This window comes from Micromys minutus (genome assembly GCF_963924665.1).
Source record: "Micromys minutus genome assembly, chromosome: 33".
In the NCBI taxonomy this organism is placed as follows: domain Eukaryota; kingdom Metazoa; phylum Chordata; class Mammalia; order Rodentia; family Muridae; genus Micromys; species Micromys minutus.
Window position 1 is genome coordinate 54242 of NC_137968.1, and position 25321 is coordinate 79562.

Below are 25321 nucleotides of genomic sequence, written 5' to 3' on the forward strand. Positions count from 1 at the left end.
TCCTAAAGGACGCGCCGGGCTCGCGCGCAGGCGTCCTGCGTACTTTCGGAGGGGTGGGGGAGGGACGCCGGGGAGCGGCTCTGACGTGAGAGGCGTTTACGTTCAGTCTCTTATCTGAATGGACTCCACACATTAGCCTGATCTCTTGTTACAAGAAGCATTCTTCGTGGCACGCTGGGAGAAGTAGTGCGAAATTAGTGTTATTCAATGCTCGGTTACGGGAAAGAACTTTACGGTATAAACGGAGCCTTTGCTTGGAGACTGCCAAGGTATATGTCGTAGATGATTTTCAGGCACACAGCTCCTCGGTATGGATGGAGTTCTGCAAGACCTTACCCAAATCAAAACAAAATATTTAACCTAAGATATATTTAGAGTTTGCGAATAGTATTAAAAGCAGAGCAAGCAAAAAGACTGTATAGACTATAGACTTACAAGATCTCAACACCAACATGTAGAGGCTAAACATAAAACTAAGGACAAAAAATGGGGTTATTGTTGTGTTTGACTGTGACTTAATAGTGTTCTTATCATGCTGCCTTTCAGATTTAAGTTGAGACCTAGGATAGCATAGAACTGTCTCATGAATACAAGATGTTATTTAATGGCTTTACTTACAAGCTCTACAGTTCCATTACCTTCTCCCCTTTTCTTCTGTGTCTGTTGCATTGTATTGCTCAGCTCTGGTAGTATATACAGTGGCCACCATAAAGTCTTAAGGAACAAATACGTACATTTGTACATTGCCACATTGCTTTGCAAAGGGTACTCATTAAACTCTTCATCCTGACAAGTTTCGGCGCCAGGGTGAAAGAGCCTAAAGGGGAAGATCATATGTCAAGGTATGTCAAAAGTATCATATATCTAAGATAGTCACAAAGTCCAGTCTTATGCGCAGTAAGCCTAAGGCTTGATGGTTGCGCGTGCTTGTTAATGTTGGTTTGAGATGTTTTAGGGGATTGGGGAAGTGACTCAGTGGCTACAAACACTTGCTGCTTTTCCAGAGGACCTCAGTTCGGTTCCATGGTGCAATGTAAAGCAGCTCATCAGTACCTGTAACTGTAGCGCTAAGAGATCTGCTGCTCTCTTCTGGTCTTGTGGTTGCCCTCGTGCATGTGTGAACATTCACATATACACACAAATTACTAAAACAAATACTAAAAATATTCTTTAAATGTTTAATTCTTTCCTCCTAGCATAGAAATTACACTGCTTTGACTCTTTAAATTTTAGACATTTTATATGTGATGCATTGACACATTACACACACCTGCAAAAAAAGTTTTAAAGATTAATCTTCAATATTTCTTCCCCTTAGTAGACTGCTAACACCCAAGTCATAATCAAAGTGTCTAGGATACATCATTCTGTATCATTAAGCCACTTTTCCTCTCAAGATAGACACCATCAAGAAACAAACCTTTAAGTTTTAAAATTGCTTAAAATTTTAGGATTGCCCACAATAGCAGTGCAGTTAACCTTTGTGTGCCTCTGTTTGTATGTGTTTGTGTGTCAATATCTGTGCATGTATGTGTACATGTATGTGTGTAAGTATGTGGATGCCAAAGGTCTAAGCTCAGTGTCTTCCTCAACCACCCTTCACCTTGGCTTTTGATAAACGATCTCTCACTGAATTTAGGCAAGATTCGCTGGCCAGTAAGCCCAAGGGATCCTTTTTTCCCATCACCCCAGCATTGAGATTACATGTGCATTAAAGCCCTCAGTTATTACTTGGGTGCTGGGGGTTAAACTGGTGTTTCCATGTATGAGTAGCACTTGCCTGATTAAGTTAGGCTAGCTCCAAGCTAGCCTATTCCAAGTAGATTGGTCATAAAGGCAAAATGAAGTTCCCAGACATAGACAGACCAGGCAAATCTTTGCTTTTTTTCTCAGGTGTTTTATTTATTCATTTTACCCCTTGGAGAACTGATGAAAACACATCTATATCACATTAGACATGTATTTTAGAACCTTAAATGTCAAGTCAGTACGTAATCAGAGAGACGCTGACTATATCTGGCTCCTAGCAATCCTTAGTTTCAGGATTATCTAACACACATGTAACTCTGGTGTACAATAAACCAATTCTGAATCTAGTGGCTCAACACAGGTTATCTCCCAAATTGACTCAGCTGGGTGTTTCTGCAACGGTGGGAATACTCAACACTGCTGCCTTCCTCATATCACTTGACATGCTAAACTGGCTGGATTTTTTTTGTTTTGCTTTTTGTTAGTCATCTTTCTCTTCACCCAATTTCTCCAGTTGGCCTCTTTTACAGAATGTCTCATGATTCCAATATTCTAAGACTAAAAATAATATACAAGTGGTTTTCAAGATACTGCTTAATAGTGTTGAATGGGCCAAACCATACTGACCCTAAGTTACTATAGGAGAGAACTTCCTAGTGACAGTACCAGGTATGGTTCACTGTGGTGCAGATAACTAAGGTCCTGGTGCTTCACAGAAAAAGAAGTAAAGACATAGGAGCCATGTCACTTACCCTGGTTAACAAATAAATGGTAGTTATGGGAAATGTACCAGCTCATGCTATAAAACTTGCTGGTGCTAAGTCCAAGGTTTCTTAAGATCTTCCTGATTACCAGGAGCCAACTGTGGACAACTTCAAATACTCATGCTCAGGAGAAATAACACTATGCCTAAACCCAAATGGCTTGTTTTGAGTAGAGTGGTAGACAATTGAATGAAGTGATACTTTAAATAAAACCGTCTTGTGACAAAACTATTTTCAAAGACCAGTGAATGAAAATGAGAAAATCTTCCACTATTGCCAAAGCTTCATAAGAATGACACATTGTTAGTCTGTGGTAAAGTTGCTTCTTTTTTCCCAAGCTTGTTGTATTTTATTTCTTTCTAAGAAAGATATGATTAAATCAAACAGAACCTAAGTTACTGGAAATTTGTAAGAAAGCCCTACTAGAGTGTATCTCTACTAATATACACCAAGAAGTAATTTCTGTGTTTGGAGAAATGGCTCTATGGTTTAAAGCATTGGTTTCTCTTCTAGAGGTCTTGAGGTCTTACCACCCACGAGGCAGCTCACAAGTGTTCATGATTGTAGTTCCATTGGATCCAGTGTCCTCTTCTGGTGTGCATGCATGCAGACAAATCACTCATACATATAATATACATAAATCATTTAAAAGAAATAAGTTTCAGTGAAATGACCACCTTGTGCCGTTAACTTACAGTAATACAAAACTTAAATGAGCAAGGAAGATAGCTTAGCTTAAGGGTTTGTAGCACAAGCATGAGGAACTAAATTCAAATCCCCAGAACCCATATAAAAAGCTACCCATGATTCAAGTTGATAACCCTTGATAGCTCTGGAAAACAGAAAAAAGGTCCTTGGGGCCTGCTGGCCAGATAGTTTTGTGGGATTGGTAAGTTCCAGGTACAATGAGAGACCCTGTCTTAAATAATTAGGTGGACATAAAAGTTTTCTGATTTAAACACTGGCATTCACACACACACACACACACACACACACACACACACACACACACACACACTACCGTATTCTACTACACATATTTACTAGTCATGTTCATTGCCTATTTGCTTAGTCATTGTCTGCGTATTTGCTCATTGTCTAATCACACGCTAGGGAATGGAGACAATGTCATTGTCCTTCAACTGATCGTGAAAACCTATATAATCACAAGGAAATTATATTCAGTGGTAAAGCACAATGAAATCATAAAACTTGCTGGTCTGATGGTTTGTATATGTTAGGCCCAGGGACTGGCCCTATGAGGTGTGGCAGTGTTGGAGTAGGTGTGTCACAGTGGGTGTGAGCCTTAGACTCATCCTAGCTGCCTGGAAGTCAGCATTCTGCTAGCAGCCTTCAGATGATGTAGAACTCTCAGGTCCTCCTGCACCATGCCTGCCTGGATGCTGCCATGTTCCTGCCTTGATGATAACAGACTGAACCTCTGAATCTGTAAGACAGCCCCAATTAAATGTTGTCTTTATAAAAGTTGTCTTGGCCATGGTGTCTGTTCACAGCAGTAAAACCCTAAGACAGCAAGTAAGTAGACAGAACTGGAATATGAGGTACTAATTGAGTTGAGGAACTGGAAAACATATACTAATTAAGGTGACTCTGACCCAGAAGACAGATTTTTTTCTGTTACTTGTGGATCCTAACTTTGAATTTTTAAATTTGAATGTATATCCTGGAGTAAAAGCAGAAGCCAGGAAAACAGAGATTTTGGAGGAAAGCAGACAGAAAGGAGCTCTCCCCAGGGGTAGTAGGACAGAGGTACATGGAATGGGAAGTGAGGAGCTTTAACTAGGCAGGGAAGAGGAAGAGCTGGGGTGGTGGAAAGATATCACTTAAGGTTGTTTGAAAAAGCCACAGGGAAACATGTAAAAAGCTTTCTTTAAAATACACATATATGCTATATACTCACTATATATAATGTATAACACACACACATACACACACACACACACACACACACACACACACACACACACACACACATACACACACACTCACATATGGGCTTATGCTACCTGGGGTGGTAATGCTTTCACAAAAAATATTTAGTACCAGCCATGGAAAACCTCTCTTCAAGTTCAGGAGAGTTCAAGAGACTTCTGTCAAAAGGCTATTGCTGTTGTCCAGGGTTGCCTCTCAGAACTTGAAAAAATTAATTGCCAAAGACACCACATACTCTTTGAATACAGATCTTCCAGACATGGAGTTGACACTCATCTGGAAGCTTCCTCCCTAAGGATTAGTTCTTAGCATAATGGAAGATGCTATGAGACCTGTCAAGGGAGAGAAGCAATCAGTAGTCCTAGCCAGCTATAAAACCTATGAACCACAAAATGATGAGCCTAGCAAGATATCCACAGCTGTGCAATAGTAAGGGTATCATGGGGAGTAACCAAGTTTTCTAATTGGACTTACTTATCTAACAGACCTCCTCAGTAAGAGTTCATACCTGCTACTATAAACTGGTCAACTACCTGTAGGTAGTTCTAGGTCTGAGAACCTAGAGATACTGTCATTTTCCAAAACCAATATACTTTCTAACTGCATTTTAAATATTTATCCAGAATCTACTACCGCTGTTTTACTAGACCAGCAATAATTACATAACTACATTCTAAATTTTATCCCTATACCTACAGATAAAGTGTAGCTACTACCTCTCATTGAAGAAACCTCTCTTTACAGTAAATGGAGACCATCACAGAAAACCACAACTTTATACAATATAGGTCAATGGGTTGTAAGGCTTTCAGCTCTAATGGATACAACTAACTACCTCAGAGCTCCTGCATATATGGCTCAGAGAACTCAGAGGAAGATGGGGCACAAATATTTAGGAGCAACACCAAGAAGCTGCTGTGAAAGTCTCTTCAAAATGGCCGCATAAACAAGACAACATTAATAGCAACATTAATGGGCCGTGCCAATGTGGAGGAGGGAATTTTTTGAAGGGTTCTATAACCTAGAGAAAAAAACTATAGGCAGCTAATGACTGCTGGTAGAATTTGCTTCTCCCTGGGATGAGCTGCCATATTGGATGGTGTGGTGGTTTAAAAATGGCCTGGCCTGCACCAGCTCATCTATGTGACTACTTGGTCACCGGGTAGTGTCAGTATGTGAGAAAGAATAAGTAGCATGGACTTGTTGGAGGTAGTATGTCATTTGGGGTGGGCTTTGAGACATCAAAAGCCCATGTCAGGGCCAGTCTCTTCCTCTTTGCCTAAGAGTCAGGATGTAGAACTCTCAGCTACGGATATAGCACTATATCTGTAGGCATGCAGCCATGTTCCCTACCGTGATGATATGGACTAACCTCTGAAATTGGAAACAAACCCCCAACCAAATGCTTTGTTTTATAAGAGGTACCTTTGCTGGGTACAGCATACCATGACAGGGACTGCCAGCAGTTGCCGTGATGGAGACGTCTCAGAAGCCTGCAGAGGCTCCTTGTGAAAAAGGGTGTCTAGGACCCTGAGAAGCAGGAGACTCATCCCTCCAGGGGACCTGCCATTTGAAATAAGGGACTGCCTGCAGCAGGCCAGGATGGAGACATCTCAGTAGCCCATGGCTGCTCTTCGTAAAAAAACAGTTGTTCCCATTTCTCCTGACCTTAGCCCCGAACAAAGTCTGTATAGCTTTCATCTGTGTGACTGCTTTCCAGTTGGCCTTGGTGTGCATAATTATTCTACTATATCTGCCTTTCCTACTTCTTTCTCCTTCTGCTCTGGTGAATTCTGTGAAATTAGATGTTCCTTGATGTAATGATTCTTTAACAATTGGAAATTGAGGCACAGGGGCTCAGCACAGCAGTCCTAATGACCAGGTGCATGCTGTGTGTTCTCATCTTGGAAACAATGTAATAATTGCACAATGGTAGTTGCAGATTAATGTAGACTTGCAAAGAAAGTTTGAAGAGGCTATTAGAAAATTAATTAGTGCCAACATTGGGATCCCAAGAAAGGAAAACGTTATTGAATAGTTTGGCCCCCCATAGAATTTCATGTTTGAACACTTGGCCCATAGGAAGTGGCACTATAAGGAAGTGTGGCCTTATTGGAGGAGGTATAGCCTTGTTAGAAAAAGTGTGTCACTGTGGAGGTGGGGCTTTGAGGTAATACATATGCTCAGTCTCTGCTCTGTATGAAATGCAAGTTTCTTCCTGCTGCATTTGGATCAAGATATAGACCTCTTAGCTACTCCAGCACCAGATTTGCCTATATGGTGCCATACTTCATACAGTGATGGACTAAATCTTTGAAAAAAAAAAAAAGTCAAAATACTGGGATTCTTCGTCGAAGAGTCATTGTGTGCAATGTACAGGAACAGAAAGCTAGAGGAACTACTGAGTTAAGGGTGAACTTGATTCTCTGGCCACTGTCTGTCAGATTTGCCCATGTCATTCATCATTAGAGCTTCACAGAAAAAAAAAATGCAAGTAACTGACCTTGCTCAGAGCTCTGAAGTATAGTGAGTTAAAGTTTAAATAATGATATATTTGTAATTATTATTATTATTTTGGCCACAGGCTGGGAAATAGGGGAAACTTGAAACTGGGCAACAAGTGTAATTCTTAATTCTTTGTGGAATATGGTTGTTCTTTTAAGTTTGATTTGGCAATGATTATGTAGTGTCTTTTGTTTTTCCGACTTGCTTTTGAAGTATCAATAAATGACTAGGGTAAGAGAAAGGCCAGTGAATGACTGAGCGAGTGAGCGGGCGAGCGAGCGATTGAATTCGAGAGCATGTGTACATGTGTGGGGGGGGGGGAAGGAGGGAGGGAGGGAGATCGAAAGAGAGGGAGAATTTGAAAGCCTTGAAAACTTACCTGTCAGCTTGCACCCCAAAGGAAGTCTATGTTTATTTAGTATGTATCTTCCAGATATCCTGCTTCCAGTTGAGAATTCTGATCCTGTGTCGAGGTTGGACCCCAACAATAAGTGGCCCCTAGGTCATGGGACTCAGAATTGAAAAGAAGTCACACCCAAAGGAAATCTATACAGCTGTTGTCCAGGACTAAGGTTAGGAGAAATAGGAACAACTGTGTTTTACAAAGAGCTGCTGTGAGCTATTGTCTCCATCTCTGCCTACATTTTAGATGGCAGGTCCCCTGGAGGGATGCATCTCCTGCTTTTTAGGGTCCCAGACATCATTCTTTTTTTACAAGGAGCTGCTGCAGGCTTCTGAGATATCTCCATCCCAGCCTACTTCAGGCAGTCCCTGTCATGGTATGCTGTCTCCAGCAACCTTGGTCATGGTGTTTCTTCACAGCAACTGAAAAATGACTAAGACAGTTGGCTAATGCAGAATGGTGAGCCCTGGAACCAAATACACAGAGCGACAAAAAGAATCGGAAGACCGTATTTATATATTTGTGTGTGCACATTTATAAATGTATTTATGCACTTAACTACTGTAATAAAAAGAAGCTATCATCTTTAGGGAGGAAAGGGGGAAAATGATATCATTTTTTCTATTACAACAAATGCCAAAGCCAAACCAAAAAGTTACCCTAAAAAGGAAATTATGAGAAAAAAATGATAGTAATATTGAAAGCAGAGGCATTTATTTTAAAAATACATTTATTTCATGTACATATTTACTTTACAAGAATATATTTAAATATTTATAAAAAATTAAAGAGTTTTTAAGAATTTCTCAAAATCGTTTACTGAAGCTTTGGCGATCTCTTTACAAAATACTTCATCAGGAAGAGATACGAACTTGTCCAAAGAGACATAGTTATCTTTTGCTGGATCATACTGTGCTTTTCCCAAGTAGGCAAGAAACAAGTGTCTTTCTTTAATTTTAAATATTCTTGTATTAAACACCTGGAAAAAAAAGGAATTTACAATAAGAAGCCAAAATACTAACCAACTTACTTGGTTAACTATTTTAATAAGTTAGTGACAATGACTATATGTTTGATTTCCAGCACACACATTTCTAAATAAGAAATGATGAGTCAGACATGGTGCTGCCCACCTGCAATCATAGAGCTTGATGAACACAAAGTAGGACTATTAAGTTTAAAGTCAGCCTGGGCTACATTTTAAGTTCCAATGACCTGAGCTATTGGGCAGAAATTGTGGGCTATAGGGCAGTAGCCCATCTTTTAAAACATAAAGGTAAATTCCTATTTAAAAGGGACTAAAAACTAATGCAGAATAATTATAGGCGGCCTTCATGGAGGGTAGTCAACATGATGACTTCTGAGATACAGGAGCATGTTAGAAGAGCAAGGCTTTGGGGTCACCCAAGAAGTAACCTCATCTTGCTGGGGACAGCATACCATGACAGGGACTGCCAGCAGCAGCTCCATGTGAAAAAGGATGACATCTGGGACCCTGAGAAGCAGGAGACTCATCCCTCCAGGGGACCTGCCATTTGAAATAAGGGACTGCCTGCAGCAGGCCAGGATGGAGACATCTCAGTAGCCCATGGCGGCTCTTCGTAAAAAACAGTTGTTCCCATTTGTCCTGACTTTAACCCTGAACAATGTCTGTATAGCTTTCATTTGTGTGTGACTGCTTTCCAGTTGGCCTTGGTGTGCATGATTATTCTACTATATCTGCCTTTCCTACTTCTTTCTCCTTCTGCTCTGGTGAATTCTGTGAAATTAGATGTTCCTTGATGTAATGATTCTTTAACAATTGGAAATTGAGGCACAGGGGCTCAGCACAGCGTAGGTCTAATGACCAGGTGCATGCTGTGTGTTCTCAACTTGGAAACAATGTAATAATTGCACAATGGTAGTTGCAGATTAATGTAGACTTGCAAAGAAAGTTTGGAAAAGTTATTTGATAGTGGCTCCTGTATAAGAAAGTATAGAATACAGTGAATTATATATTAGTAAAACTAGGTAAAAAGACTGGGATTCTTAGAAGAGTTATTGTGTGCAATGTACAGGAACAGAAAGCTAGAGGAACTACTGAGTTAAGGGTGAACTTGATTCTTTATGGCCACTGCCTGACAGATTTGCCCATGTCACTTATCATTAGAGCTTCACAGGAAAATGCAAGTAGCTAACTTTGGAGCGCTGAGCTCTGAAGTATAATAAATCAAAAGTTAAAATTTAAATGATAACTTTGCAATTATTATTATTTTGGCTACAGGCCTGGGAATAGGGAAAAGCTTGAAACTTTAGAGGAACAACTGTAATTCTTAATTCTTTGTGGGATGTGGTTATTCTTTTGAATTTAATTTGGTAATGATTATACAATGTCTTTTTTTTTTCTACTTGCTTTTGGGGTATCAATAAAAGACTGGGGCAAGAAAAAGGCTAGAGAGCATGCGTGAGCATGTGAGAACATGTGTGAGCATGTGAGGACATGTGTGAGCATGTGTGAGCATGTGAAGAGCAAGTGGAGAGTGAGATGTGCATAAGGTGTGTGTTTGTATTTGTGTGTGTGTGTGTGTGTGTGTGTGTGTATGGGGGGGAACTTTAAGCCTTGAAAAATTGCCTGTCAGCTTGTATCTGAAAAGTAGTTTGCGTTTATTTATTATGCGCCTTCCAGATATCCCTGCTTCCAGTTGAGAACTCCGATCCTATGTGGAGACTGGAAACCGACAGAATCTGAAACTTGAGAATGAGAACCAGACATTTTATTTAACAAGCTATTTAGAGTTTAGATTATCTGTCAGGTTTGAGAACCTACATTAGAGACTAAGATGTTTCTGCAAAAAGGATTTTATCATCTGTGAAGTATTAAAGTGTCTCTGTTTTGATTTTTAAGTTCTGGTACCCATTGAAAATCAAAATAAAATAAGGCTGACTCCTCTGGGGGTGAATAGGAAAAGCATGCTTTTTAATGTTAAAACCCCCAAGGACTAAGGAGAGCACAGTCATTTGACAGAGGAATCGTGAGCTGGCTAGGTGCCTAGAGCCTGCTGTTGTACAGATGAAGGGACAAGAGGGGAAGGGCCCACACTGGAATGACAGGCTGCACATGGGGATCTAGGGCTGCTGAAGAGGTGGACCAGAGCACTTCTCTTGGCTATATTTCAGACACTGTGAAGCACTCCAAAGGGCAAATACTTCTAGGCCTCTTTCCCAGTGTCCAAAAGAGGATATAAAGTGCTAACTGTACGCGTGGAAAGACATCAATAAAAACAAGTGGGGAAAGCTAACAGCCTTGAGAACAGTGAGCAAAGCAAACAATGCTGCTAACTTGCTGGTGCCTCTGAGACAAAACATCCCTCTGTGTCCCTGCACTGATTGTCATGAGGCCCACAGAAAACAGAACATGAGATGGAATAACATGGAGAAGGACCTGTATGGACTGGCACAAGCCAATTAGTGCTGATCTTCCAGACAAGATGCTGGCCTAGAACCCTTCTTGGGACCTTATGGAAAAAAGTGTCAGCATAAGAAAAAAAATATACTTGACTGCAGAGAAACTGAGAGGAAGACTTTCAGAAATTAACAACTATCAAGACAGGCAGACTCCAATCCTCATGACATGCCCACAGCCTCGCACAATCTTAAAACTAACTGAAGGTTTTGGTGAGATGATTCCTGGGCCAGTGGCAGACAGGAATCCCATTTTGTCCCTTTGTTTTCTTCATTTGTCAAATAGGGATAATTGTTGGAAGGAAAACTATAATGAGTCCATATTTGCAAAGAACTAAGCAATCAACAGTTGTTCATTTTTCTATGATTTTTCCCTCTTCTGCACTGAATTAATTGCCCCAGATTCTACTACCATGTAAACTTATTTTCAACCTTTCTCTCTCACACTAGATTATAAGGCTCATGTGACTGAGTTCTGTAACCTTAGTGCTCATACACGTTTTAGCCCAAGGCAGAAGATCCATTCCTAGTGTGAATGACTGGACCCCACCGAACAGGACGAAGTCAGATCTCATGTAACTCAATCTCAATTATTCAACAACCTACGAGACAACAATCTCTTAATGCTCCTTCATGGAAGATTATTTAGACTTATTCCATAAGGTTACACAATTCTCAGCTTGCTATACTCTCTCTAATGTGGCTGCAGCAACCTGTAATAAGGGCCACTCAGAATATGTTGGGCAAATAAACATTACTCCATGGGAAGGAAGTAGACTGAATGCAATGTAATTCTGAGAGTGTGCTAAGGTCAAGGTATCTTTTCACATCTCTATACCATGGACAAAGGAAACAGTATTTTCTAATTTAATGGAGAAAAACCCAAGAGACTATGTTTGTAGGCAAAAGCTATAGGGGCAAATTCACTTAAGTCTCTTCAGGAGACTTGCAGCTGTCAACTTTCTACACATAGAAGCATCACATCCGGCAGCCTAAGTCCAAGACAAGGGCAGCTTCTGAGACAGCTCGGAGATAATGTTACCTGTGGAAACTTGACAATGATGTGGTGGGGAATATTCATCACATTGTGTACATAATCAAAAGTCTCCGTAAGTTTTCTTTTGTTTGCAGTTAGCATCTTAGGGATTTTGGTGACCATATGTTGAATTTCATTATGTTTAAAACCAAGTTCAAGGTGATAAACCTACAAAAAAGAAAATTTCCTGAGAGTCGTGAGTAGAAATGGCCTTTTGGTACTATGCTGGTACCATCCTTCCAAATTTTAAAGTAATGAACTTTTAAAATGTGGGCACATTTATACCAGTATCCCTGAAAGGATTGTGGCTCACACTGGTTCGAATCACCCAAATTTCATACTCCTTAACCCACGGAAGGGTGTCTCTGCATTGATTGTCATGAGGTCCAAAACAACAAACCAAACAAACACCCTGAGATGGAATAACTTATGGAGAATGGAGGCCTGTATGGACTGGCACAACCAATCAGTGCTGGACTTCCAGACAAGATGCTGGACTAGAAGCTCCCATTGGACCTTAGGGAGAAGGGTCAGAATAAGGAATTCCATTTTGTCCATCTGCACGGCAGTATACAGAGACTCTGTGCCATCTTGAGAGATAATATATTGTTTGATTCTGAGCTCCAGTGGAGGCCTGTGGGCTTGAATCCAGTCTACAGTACCCTCAGGAGAAAGGGAGACAGAAGGTGCATAGTGCAGGTGGCAGGACATCTACGCTGTGAAACACACAAGGGAAAGTAACCCTGCCCTTGGCTGCCAGGAACAGGCTGGCTCTGGAGACCCATCTCCCAATCACGGCTGGAGAGCCTGGAACTGAAGGTCCAGTGGTTCGCATCTCTCCAGCCAGCAGATTAAAGCTTAGGGGAGCTTGAGCGTTATGACAACTGCCTGAACAGATCCCAGCGGTGTGACTGTGTCCCACAATTCCAGTGATTATCAGCTTGGGAGTCTCGGTCAGTTATGCAGCTGCATAGTTGTAGTTAAGTGAGGGCAGTCACTGTGGAGTCTGCAAACAAGCCAAGTCAGAACCACTATAGGAAAGTCAAAAATGTTTTCACAGAACGGGAACATGGCCAAGAAGCAGACATTGCCTATTATACCAGGTGACAAAAAAAGCAGTTTCCAGGTCCCATTTATTCCTTACTTAATGTCTGCAGGTGCCCGATTTAGGTACACTAGGTAGCATGTGCAAAAAAAAAAAAAAAAAAAAAACACTGGCTGAAATAAAATGTCATTTGTGACTTTTAGAAATAACTTCTGCTAAAAATTTTTGTGTTTTATGAAGTATCTACAAAGACTCTAAAAAACATTTCTCTAGCTTTTAAGAGCATGTGACAACTTGAGCAAGAAACTTTGCTTCCTTAAGACACAGGTTTCTTTCACAGAAACACAAAACACATTTCTGCTAAAATTTTTGGATTTTGCATGATGACAACAGCAGTATTTATTCGTCAAAAAACAAACAAACAAAAAAACAAAACAAAACTTAATCAAGTATAGTAATAGCTTCAAGATATGTTACCTTCATGTTTTCCTTCACAGGCTCCAGACTTCCTGTTAGTAGCCTTGGAAGACGAACAACCAGATCTCTAGTCTATAGTTAAAACATAATTACCATCACTATACCAACATATTTAACCAGTTAGGAAAACTAAGGCATTATAAGGAATGCTAAGCCAAACTTCAAAATATGACCCCCAGTCAAATAAATGACAGGAATCTTCAAAATAAACATCGACACCATGGTTTGATAAAAAACCCGACACAGAAACAAAACTTTAGGAAGCAATTCGATAGAGCCTCCTCAGGCTAAGTCACCTTTGTACACAAGTATCATGAGTAATACGATCTGTGTCGGCCAGGGCTTGGAAACATGACATTTAAAGATACCTAACAGAAGAAAGGCATTTCCTTACACTTGCTTTTTCTTACCTTCTTCACATTTAGTTCAAGTTCCTTCTGAAGAAACCCCAGCCTGTTATCCAGTCTTTCCACAGAGAAGCTCAACAGAAACGGTGCCTTCCTGACCATCTGTGTGATATCTGTCTTACTGAATTTCTTTGACTGTAGATAAGCTACTCTAGAGAAATGATAAAATACATGCATATGCATTATAAACATTTCCTAGAGAAATAAAGCAGGATATATATATATGTGTGTGTGTACAAATATGTATTAATGTTACTCCAGAAAGTGGGAGTACTGTATTTACATAATTTCCAGCCCCACTCTTCTCATTTCCACGCCCATCTATTGTCAATTATATTTACATGTGTATCCATGAACACACACACACACACACACACACACACACACACACACACACACACATGTGAACTTCTGAGTCTACTCAGTGCTAAAGTAGTGTTTTTTAACATAAGTATCCTATAATTCCCTCACAAGGTCAATAAGAATACTCTATAATAGCTCAAATATAGGCACTTTTGCAGGAGAAACACCAAACAAAATTTGATCAGTGTTCATTTACTTTAAATCAGAAAATGATTCTAATATACCTCTGGGTGTATCTTTAAATTAAAATATAGTATAGTGTATGATGGAAGGGGCATGAACATGTCTTGGTGCACATGTGGGAGTCAGAGGGCAGTATCAGGAGGAGGTTCCAGCCTTCCACCTTGTTTTGAGACAAGGTCTCTCTGTTCACAGCCACAAAAGCCAGGTTAGCTGTGGTCTCAGCTCCAGGAGATTCTAGTCTCTGCCTCCCATACTGCCAACGTGTGCCATGGCATTAGGCTTTATATGGCTTCTAAGGATCCATACTCTGGTTCTTACACTTGGATGGCAAGCACTTTATCCAATGAGTCATCTGTTTCCAGACAGAATTTGTGGTTTTGAGACAGGGTCTTATGACCTAGCCCAGGCTGGCCTTGATCTTTTCATGTTCTGAGCTTAGTTTCCCAAGTGCTGGGATTACAAGTCTGCACCACCATGTCTATAACTAATACGCAGTTTATTCATTTTGGAAATTCTACAAAGAACTCATTAAATTATTTTCATTGAAAATAAAATAATTCTGGATTATGGATATTGTAGAAAATGAGACTGCTATATCTAGCCAAGTCAAAATCCAAGTTTAACTACATATTGTATCTTGTTTACCATATATTCTTGTGAGTCTATACATGAAGTTTCTACAAAGACTCTAATACACATTTCTCTGGCTACTAAAAGTATGTGACAACTTGAATAAGAAACTTTGCCTCCTTAATACAGATTTCTTTCACAGAATTAATTATAGAAAGATACTACATTATATTAGTAAGTACAGTAAGTAGTCAGGACTTTGGAGTTTGGCAGACTTGGTTAGAGTCATAGTTTTGCCATTTATGCTATACTGTGTGTCTAACCTTGGGTAAATTACCCAAACTTTCTACGCTTTATGTAATAATTATGACAAAACCTCTCAATTGATCCCTACTGTCTGATATTCATGCTTTCCTGGAAGAATGTGGAGCAATGTGGCCCACTGGCCTTTGAATGGTAAAGGAATCTGTACCTGAAGCCAGGATACTGGGTGTGAAGTTTTTAGAATCACTCCTTTCTGTGTCATGATCATTTCTATCACAGGAGTCTGAGTCCAGTGCCTTAACTATGTAAGATGTTCAATGTAAGAAATACGGATTTTTTGAACCATTTTCCCCCCCTACTTCACAGCATTAATTATTAGCTCAAAAAACTGCCTAGGCCTCTGTAGCTCTCAATACCAGTGTAGAGGACAATCTAGAGGAGTGATTTTCAACATATGGGTACAACCCTTGGCAGAGGACTATATGACCCTTTCACAGCAGGGGTCACATGTCAAATAACCTGTGTATTAAATATTTACATTACAATTCATAACAGTAGCAAAGTTATAGTTATGAAGTAGCAACAAAATTACTTTATGATTGGGTATCACGGCAACACAAGGAACTGTATTAAAGAGTCACAGCTTTAGGAATGTTGAAAACCACTGTAGAGGGATTGTGACTGGGCATCAGGAGAGGAATACTGCTGTTATCTTGGCAGGACAAGAGGCAAAGTAGCCCAGGTGAAGATTGAGATAATGTCTGATATGAGAGATGTTAAAGATAGAACTGAGAGGTATTGGTGTTTCACTGGAGGTGGATGCCAATAGTCATGAGTGGTAATTGTGATTGGGGGGTAACAAGGTAAACTGAGTAGTAGTGGAAACTCAATGTGCCTGAGGTGGTGAAGTTTTCATTAACATGACAACAGGGCCAGGTCTTGTTCTGGGTTAATATCATCTTACAGTGTCTTTAGACTGTTAACTGTTGACTGAGATGAAAAGATTATTTACCAGTCAAAGAAAGTGTGTGATACCTAATCATGGTTGTCAATTTGAGTCAACTAAACCAAGTTTCTGGGTGCTCACTTGTATGGAGATTTTCTTAATCAGATTATTTGAGGGAGAAAGACCCACCTTAAATCTAGGCCACACTTCCTAGTAGCAGCCTACATAAAGACCTAGAAGGAAACTTTTGGTTTTGATGTCCATTACCTTTACTCTAGATGACAAGAAGTACATTTATCCTGTTGCTTTGGCATTCTTTCCATGGTATCAGTGCCAAATTCTTTAGGAGTCTAACATATACTTAAGACCACCAACTCTCCAGGATTCTGCAAGATTCCAGCAACAGGCTAAGACTGCTGAGACGTCCAGCCTCATGGATCAAACAACTAAAGCATTTTTGGCTTTTTGGTCACATTACAGTCATTGTTGGACTATCTATATCACAGCCTATAATCCATTCTAATACATATATATTAAAAGGCTACCAGTTTTCTTCTTGAGAGAATCATGATTACTACAAAGGGAATTTCAATTTATCAGATAACATAATTAAAGTATGTTATTATCATTATTAAACAATTTGCTCAAAGAATGCTAAATATTTGCCATCAAAAATTAGAAATACTGGGCATGGTGACACACACCTCTAATTCCAGCACTTAGAAGGCCAAAGCAGGAGGGTTGTAAATTCAAGGCTAGTCAGGATAATATAGTTCGACCCTGTTTCCAAGCAGAAAAAAGGAAAGAAAAAACAGTAATGACCATGCTTTCATAATCTGCCCAACTTGTAAGTGTACGCTTAATTATTTGTTAATAGAAACAGTGAGAAAAAAAATTTATGGTTTCTGAAGAAAAATGTTTCAATAAAACTCATCAGTAAGTTGAAAAGTGAAAATAATTTATGGTTGACAAAACAACTATTTTAAATACTCTTTATATCAGAAATTCATAACTAAATAGACCATTGATACTCACTGTTTTAGTTAGGGTTTTACTGCCGTGAACAGATACCATGACCAAGGCAACTCTTATAAGCACAACATTTAATTAGGGCTGGTTTACAGGTTCAGAGGTTCAGTCCATTATTATCAAGGAAGGAACATGGCAACATCCAGGGAGGCAGAGTGAAGGAGGAGCTAAGAGTTAAAACAGAATGCTGGCTTCCAGGCAGCTAGGATGAGTGTATAAAAGCCCACACCCACAGTGACACACCTACTCCAATAGGGCCACACCTTCTAATAGTGCCACTCCCTGGGCTAAGCATATGCAAATCATCATACTCACCCAGTATATCCTTGAATAGCAGACTAGAAAGTTTCCCACACATATATAAATAATTCTTCCATAAATACTTCCTAGGTTATGTGGGAAACATTTCAAACTTTACCTGGTCTTAAGATTTTCAAGGTCTTCAGAGAAAATAGCATAATTTTTTGTCAGAAATGGTCCCAGTTGGTTATCTTCTAAACCCAAATCTTTAAGAAACAGCAGTATTTGCTTAATGTCTTTTTCAAAATCCAGCCTTAGAAGGAGGTTGGCTACATCTGGATGCTTTTCTATCTTAGACAAATCCACGCCTATAACAAATGAAACAAATTTGTTTGAAAATAATTTCTTATTCAGTCATTAGTTTCATATAGAAAAAATTACTGATGAATAATCTTTTAAAGACAGAACTAATGTAGACAAATGGAAGTTTAAAGTACTTTTAAATGAACTGGTTACAGAAATGAATTAAAATTAATTATAGCATCTATATGTTAAGGTTAGTGTAGAGGGGAAGACAAAAACATGTGCTTAAATTTTCCCCAAAGACAAAGTCACTAAATCATGTCGATAGCTACTCAGAAGGCTGAGTCAGGAGGACTATAAGGTTTGGGGCCTGCCTGAGTTATATGGTGAGTTCATGGTCAATGGTGAAATTTGAAGAAAGTGTTTTAAAATACAAAGATAAAAGAAAACAAAAAAGGTAGAGAGGTAGTTCATTGGTAGTGTTTGTTAGTATACATAACCCCACAAGTTCAATACACAGTCCCACAAAACCCACTTTTTAAAATTCTTTCTAGAGGCACCTTAATAGATGTCTCATAAAAGTAATGAAATAATAACTGTATCCACAATCAAAAAATCATATCCATTCACCAATTTTAGAAACAAATATAATTAAAAATCTAAATTTTTGACACTATGAGTATGTGTACACTCACGCACATCACACTACCAGATGGAATAGAGACAAGAAAGTAAACTCAGAATGAACTAAAACAATTTACCACACACTAGTGATGATATTTTAATTCAATAATTTAACAGTAGTTAATCTGATCTGCTCCTGGCAGGTCATATGCACTCACTGCACCTGCCTACGAGCTACCTGGATTCTCAAATGAAACACACACACAGCTAGCACACATTTCCCTCTGTAATCCTGGCTTAACATGTTCTAATTCTTTATTTTATCTTTGTTGCCCTGACTCCTTGGTGGCCCCCTAGTTTTAGCTGCCCAAGATGCTTCTGGGCAGCCCTTCCGGGGACCATATTCCTTCTTGCCTACATTTCAGATGATTTTCTTTCTGCAGCTTTAAATCTATCTGTCTCCCACTGAATCATGGTGAGTGTCCTCTCTAGTTCCTAGCATGAACAAATCCAAAGGTACTGTCTCAGTCTAACTGCCCAGCCACTGGTGGTCTTTAGTGATCAATCAAAATCAAATTTGGTACAAGGATGTTTAGAGTTTGAACATGCAGATAATTGATTTTTGGGGCTGGATTAATTCAAAGCATTAGAACCAATGCCAAACATCTCACCTTTTCTGTCCAATAAAAAATGGTTCTTCTCTCAGACATAAATTGAGTATAACCATAACAATTATGTAAATTACAAAGTATGATGTACAATTAACATCCAGTTTATCATATTTGTCAATTAGATACTCTACTACCTTTCCTAACCAAAGAGCTTCTAATTCTATACCTGTATTATGTTTTGATTTTAGCCTATATCACCATCTGAAACGCATCCTTTCAGCAGTTCAATTATATGTAATTCTTTTCTTTTTTTCTGATTAAAAAACCAAACATAACAAAACCAGCTTTCCAAGATATGGGGAATGAGAAATGTAAAATTGGTTTTATCAGTTAGGCCCACAGATAAGAACTCAAATGGACACCACCAGAATGTGAAACACTCAAAGTTTTAGAATTTGATTTTTTTTTTTTAGGTTTTGGATGATCAACTGGTAAAGTCTATGAAAATAGTTCAAAAAACACAAGAAAGTGTCAAATCTCAAACACTTCTACCTCCAGGTATTTTGAGGAAGAAATATTTCTGATGGTTTGAATGAAAATGGCTCCCACAGAACCACAGAAAGTGGTACTATTAGGAGGTGTGGCCTTGCTGGAGGAGTCACACTGGAGGTTGGCTTTGAGGTTTTAAATGCTCAAGCCAGGCCTAATGTGACTTTCTCATCCTCCTGCCTGCAGTTCCAGATGTAGCACCATGTCCCCCTGCATGCATGCCATGCCCCATCTAAACCTCCAAACTGTAAGACAGTCCTAACTAAAGTGCTTCCACGATCATAGTGTCACAGCAATAGAAACCCTAACTATGAAAATACTCAATACCCATTAAGCAACAATAATAACCTCACAGGCTCAGAAATTGGAGTCCTTAGAGATTAAGATGTCGAAGCTGAGGATACCAGCTAAAAATGGGGAACTATGTATGGCTGTATGTGGGAAACTTGGATTCTTCAATCTCTTACCCATATAATTCCTGTCCACCCCCTAAGATCATTCCCAAGAAAATCAAGTAAAACTGCCAACCCAGACTCAAAAAAGACACAGGTTAAACAAAGCGCTAGATTACAGACAGGACCAAATGGAAGTGTGCAATAAAAGGCTCTGGCTGCCTTTCATTACCTAGACTCAAGGATATCTGCTAGCCAGCATACAGCAGTCATGATACAGATTGAGAGAATAATCCAGATGAGGGCGGTGGGCTCCGGGAAGCAGGTCAGGGGATAGAACATGGCAAACCAAGAACACCACGGGTCAACAGACTAACTCATCGTGTGAGAGGGTTGACAGCTGGGTTAGAAACTTACCAAGTTGCACTAGCTTCTGCAGAGTCTTGGAATGGTCTATGTAATCTGCAAGTGTGAAGGAGGAAAGGGGCAGCAGAGAGGATGCAGGAATCTGAATAGCCTCCTCCTCTGAAACTGGCTGTAACGGAGACAATGGAGGCGAGTCATCCAGTTCTTTGCAGAAGTCATGAAGAAAGAGAGAACTGAGTCAGCAGTGTCATGGACATGCAGAAAATCATTTCCACAAAGGGGCTGCATAAATGACTCAGCAGTCAAGTACTGCCCTTGCAGTTCAGATCACAACACCTACAACAGGCAGTTCATATCCTTTAACTCCAAGTCCAGGGCCTCCAATACCAGCCTGTAGGCTTCATAGGCACCTGCATTCACCTGCACACACCCATACACATATATATAATAAAGATAAATCTTAAAGAAGGAAACAGCCCAAAATCTATTTTCATAAATATTCTATCATCCCTACTTTGTGTCTTTCATTGCTTAAATACTGAAATTATTCCAGGAGTAGGTGTTTATGAAGTCTAAGCCTAGCATGATATAGCACACACCCGTAATCCCAGCATTCCACTGTGCAGGCTGAGACAAGAGGAGTACAGCAAGTATGAAGCCAGCATGGCCTAACAGTGGTGACCTCACACCACAGAGGTCCACAAATAACCCAAGATCTAAATGTTCTAGAGAGAATAACTACTGTTCCTCTAAGATAAGAAGCTTGTTGGGGAGGTTCAAGGTATTCAATCTATTTTTGAAACAATGAACAAAACCCAGGTAATCCTTCGCCTGAATGCTGGGATTACAAGTTTCAATCACCTTGTCTGGGTAAGGCACAAAACTATTTCTCTTTATTTTTCATCCACAGGTAAGAATGTTAAAGATCTACTGATCTTCAACCACACTGTGAGACACAGGGTTCACCATGGTTCGTAAACGTGGCTGAAAAAATGATTTTAAAAATACACATTTTTAAAATGACCCCAAATACACATTTTAAAGTTATGATATTCTGAATTTATTCATTCTGATCCAATGCCATTACCTCCAGATTACTCTTTTTAAGAGAATGTCTATGTTCCTATCACTTGCAATCCTTTGCTAGTCTGCCCCAATATGGAGTTCTCTGTTGTTGTTTTAATATAATTTTGTATGGAAGACATTTGAAATTGTCACTTTAAGGAACCCAGGCTACTGTATTAATTTTACTCTATTAATTATCCTTTTCCATTCATAGTCAGTTTCTCTTCCCTGCCTCCCCTATAGCAGAATTCCTATAGCAGTAGGCATGGAAAGTGGGTTGACTTTAAAGCAATTCAAGGGAAATCTGAGGTGTAACATACCTGTTCCCACTTAATCACTCTTACACAGTTAAGCATGTATGTCAAAACTGTATACGCCAAAGATGAATATAACAATTAAACCCTGATAATTCTACTTCCTGCCAAAAGGACACTTTTCAAAGGAAGCTACAAGACAGAACATTTAGAAAACAAACATCTTACACACTCAGCTATAAAATATTCTGACACAAATTAATTAGCCTAGGAATTTATTTAAGATAACAATTTAATAGAACTAAATGAATGGAACCAACACTGTTCCTCCTCATGCCTGGTACAAAACAGGATGCAAAATGGGGGAGTCTTGTGTAAACATGCAGCATGGTCAAAACTATCTGTGTAAAGGGGGCTTTTCTCTGTGCCCAGAATTACCTTCCAGAGGCAGCTCAGATTCAAGACTAGGCATCTTCTCTTGCTCACTCACTGAAGGAAGCAGAGTGCTCTCGGCAGAACTCTCTTTCCTACTTGGGTTGGCAGACTGGAAACCATTCCAGGAGAACAAAGTCCTGTGAGTCTTACTTCCCCACCGGTGAAGGCAAGTGTCGGAGGACATCAGAGCCCGAGCTGAGAAACCAGTTAACAGTGTTTTGCCCATTCTTGCAGAGTGCTTTGTGACTTGTGTGGCTTTAATGAAGCTGCTCAGTTTAACTGAGTTGAACCATCTGGGTAACTGTTGGGCTAACAGGGCCATTTTTTTTTTCCTTTCCTTTTCTTTTTTTTTCTTTTTTTTTTTTTGGAGATTTTAGTCTACAAAGGAAAAACACAACCATAAAAGGAAGGAAAGATTAATTTACTCACATCTTTAAAAACAGTTTTCAAACAGAAAAACCAAAAATAGGTAATAAATTACTTCCAAAAAATAAAGGACATAAGTAAATATGTCTGGGGTAGTCAAATATTTCCTATACATCAAAAGCCAGAAAAACAGGTGGTCTCAGCTATCAACCAAAACAGGAAGTTCCAAACTGGAAAAGTAAAGACATGCCTTACAATTTAAAAACAAAGAATCATATTAAACAACAACAACAACAACAACAACAAAAAACCAACAAAAAAATACCCAATCATTTGTAAATGCTCAAATTACAACAGAACCAGATCAGCTGTTAGTCCATTAAAAAAAAAAAAAAAAAAAAAAAAAAAAACCAACAAAACTGTGGTTTGAAGTGTGTTTAGGAAATATGTTGCAGAATTCTGTAATACTGAGTTATTAAAATGTATTTTATACATATAAATTAGTAAATAAAAAGACACCCACTGTCTTAAATGAGTTATACTGCTAAATAGAACAGTGAAACTGTTGACTGAGTCTGAGACCCAGTTCTTCAAAAGAGACTTGAACAAAACTGGTTTGGTAAAATCCTGCTTGGGGAAAATAAAAAAAGCTTTCAAACAGAAAGGGTCAAAACAGGGAGCATCTGGGCATGGGAGTGAATGTCTCCTGTAATTCTACTCTTGGGACACAGATGAAGCAATGTATTTAGACTGTCTAAAAGAAAAGAAAAAGAACAAAACCCAAACAAGTAACCAACTCCAAAACCAAGACAGCAGAAAGAAATGAGTGATTAAAATAATCCACATAAAAGAGCATGGAGGGCTGGAGGGCTGGAGAAATGGTTCAGTGGTTAGAGCACTGACTGCTCTTCCAGAGATCCTTAGTTCAAATCCCAGCATCGACGTGGTGGCTCACAACCATCTGTAATGGGATCTGATGCCCTCTTCTGGTGTGTCTGCAGACAGCTACAGTGTACTTATATATAATAAATAAAAAAAAGGGAATCTTAAAAAAAATAAAAAGGAGTGTCATGACTGTAATCCCAGAACTAAGTAGCCTGATGCAGGGCTGCTCAAAGTTCAAGGCTTGCAGGAGAGCTCCAAGTGTGAGACAGGCTCAAATAAAGAAACGACTAAGAGAATGCTCAGGAAATGTTATAAATTATTGACTAAACAGACAAAAAAAAAATAACTGTTAATTAACTCTTACTTATGCCCCTGCGTTTTGTTTCTCTAGCCAATGTATTCAGCTAGTTTTATGCCTTGAATAGGAACAAATACTTAATCTGGAATTTTATAGTTTTTGAATGCTTATTAAGAATATTACAAAGGCAAATCTTTCCTCCTAAAGTAACAAAGGAAGGGCCATGTTGTCAATAACATGTGAAATAGGCAACTTTTGCTAAATTTTAGTTGGAAAGGGGGTTCCAAACCTGTCAGTTTTCCCCCCAAACTTCCTCTGGTTTCCAAAATAGCTGCATTAAAGTGGTATCAAGTTATGCCGCCTAGACAAGACCAAACGTCTAAAGAATCTTCAGCACAGCCAGGCAGTTCAACCTACAAGTGGCAAAGACAGTTATGAACACTGTGGTTCAACACAAAAAGTAAGCTTTCTTAAAACACATACCCCCATGGAGGTCATAGCGTGACTCTCAAGACTGAACATGCCATTGTAGCCCATGATGATGGAGGCTCAAACACCATTCTCCACATAATGATTTTATTCTATGCTGTGCTAGAACACACACACACACACACACACACACACACACACACACACAGACGTACAGTCTAGCCTGGGGTTCAATCTCAGCACCAAAGTATTTTTTATAATGTTGGGGATTACAATGAAACGGTTTGTTTAAGAGCTCTAGGGTGCTTACAACTCCCAATTTCATTCTGGAGTCTGTCCAGAATTAAAATCGATACCCTTTCCATGCTTAGTAGACTCTGTTAAATTCCACTTGCATTCAAAGATCTGAGTGCAAAAGACTAATGTTTACCCTCCGCTTTTACTTGCCAGTGAATCCCTTCAGAACTTCACCGTCTTAGCAATGCCAGTGACCTTAGACGGTGCAGAACAGCTCAGCTCCGCCCCCTCTCCAGACCCACCTTCCCAGGGTCTTTTCCAGGGCTCCAGTTTGTTGAGTCCAGAACAAATACAGGCACACGGGACTCAGAAATGAGTGAAGATGTGCATTCGTGTATAACGCCTTGCGGGATGTACTTTAAGAGGACAAAAGAAAAAGATCCTTAAGAATCTTTCAAGTTCATAGTAGGGTACTCTAGTTCTCGGCTGTACCGGACATTTTGTTAGGAACGGGAACAACAGCCGAAACAGGCTTTTCCAGGTTCAAGATCTTTACAACTAATCCTGAGCTCCGGGGATCAAAGGCGCACTTCGTAATAAAGGGCCTCTCAGCAGCGCAGCAGCCGTCCCTAGACCCCTGAACCCACCGGCTTTATCCGAGCAGGACTTCCGCAGGAAGCCGGGGCATCCTCCAGGCCCGGCGGCGCTCCACCACAAGGTTCAGGGACGCACCGCTCGAACCCGAACCTCCTCTCCGGGTCACCGATACGGGACGCTGCTGGGTACAGGTAGGCCGGACCCTAACCCAGCCGGGCGGCGGCTTCGCGCTCCTGCTTCACAACCCACGCCGGGGTACAGCGCACCATCGCCCCGCAAGCTACCATTCGCCACGCTCGGCCGGCGCCGCCGCCCACGTGGGCTGCGCTCGGATGGGCGAGACCATCCGCCGCGGCGCGGAGGGGACGCCACCGGGCGGGGAGGGCGCACACAGAGCCCGCCGGGATCTTGCAGGCCCTGAGGCTGGTCGCCGCCGGCTTGGATCCGTGTGACCTCGGTTAAGTGGGGAGGGTGAGAACTCCGCGATGTCGCCCTGCTAGGGCGGGCCGCCTGAGGCTGCTCTCTCCCCCTTCCC

The 25321-nt window shown here is 40.1% G+C and overlaps 1 protein-coding gene across 2 annotated transcripts; it reads right to left on the minus strand.

Moving 5' to 3' along the window:
* Positions 1-8158: 8158 nt before the first annotated feature.
* On the minus strand, positions 8159-25070 carry MTERF3 (mitochondrial transcription termination factor 3; the record flags this gene model as incomplete). Of its 2 annotated transcripts, XM_080909496.1 has the most annotated exons (10): positions 24837-25070; positions 24492-24605; positions 23813-23936; positions 21978-22352; positions 20272-20424; positions 17554-17743; positions 13784-13931; positions 13374-13445; positions 11858-12019; positions 8159-8353 (listed from the first exon to the last, which is right to left on the minus strand). In XM_080909496.1, exons 4-10 carry the CDS (start codon positions 22294-22296, stop codon positions 8159-8161), a joined length of 1239 nt encoding a protein of 412 aa, XP_080765622.1. In that variant the 5' UTR covers positions 22297-22352; positions 23813-23936; positions 24492-24605; positions 24837-25070. The 2 variants fall into 2 exon arrangements, with proteins under 2 accessions (XP_080765622.1, XP_080765623.1); XM_080909497.1 differs by lacking the exon at positions 24492-24605.
* Positions 25071-25321: the final 251 nt, after the last annotated feature.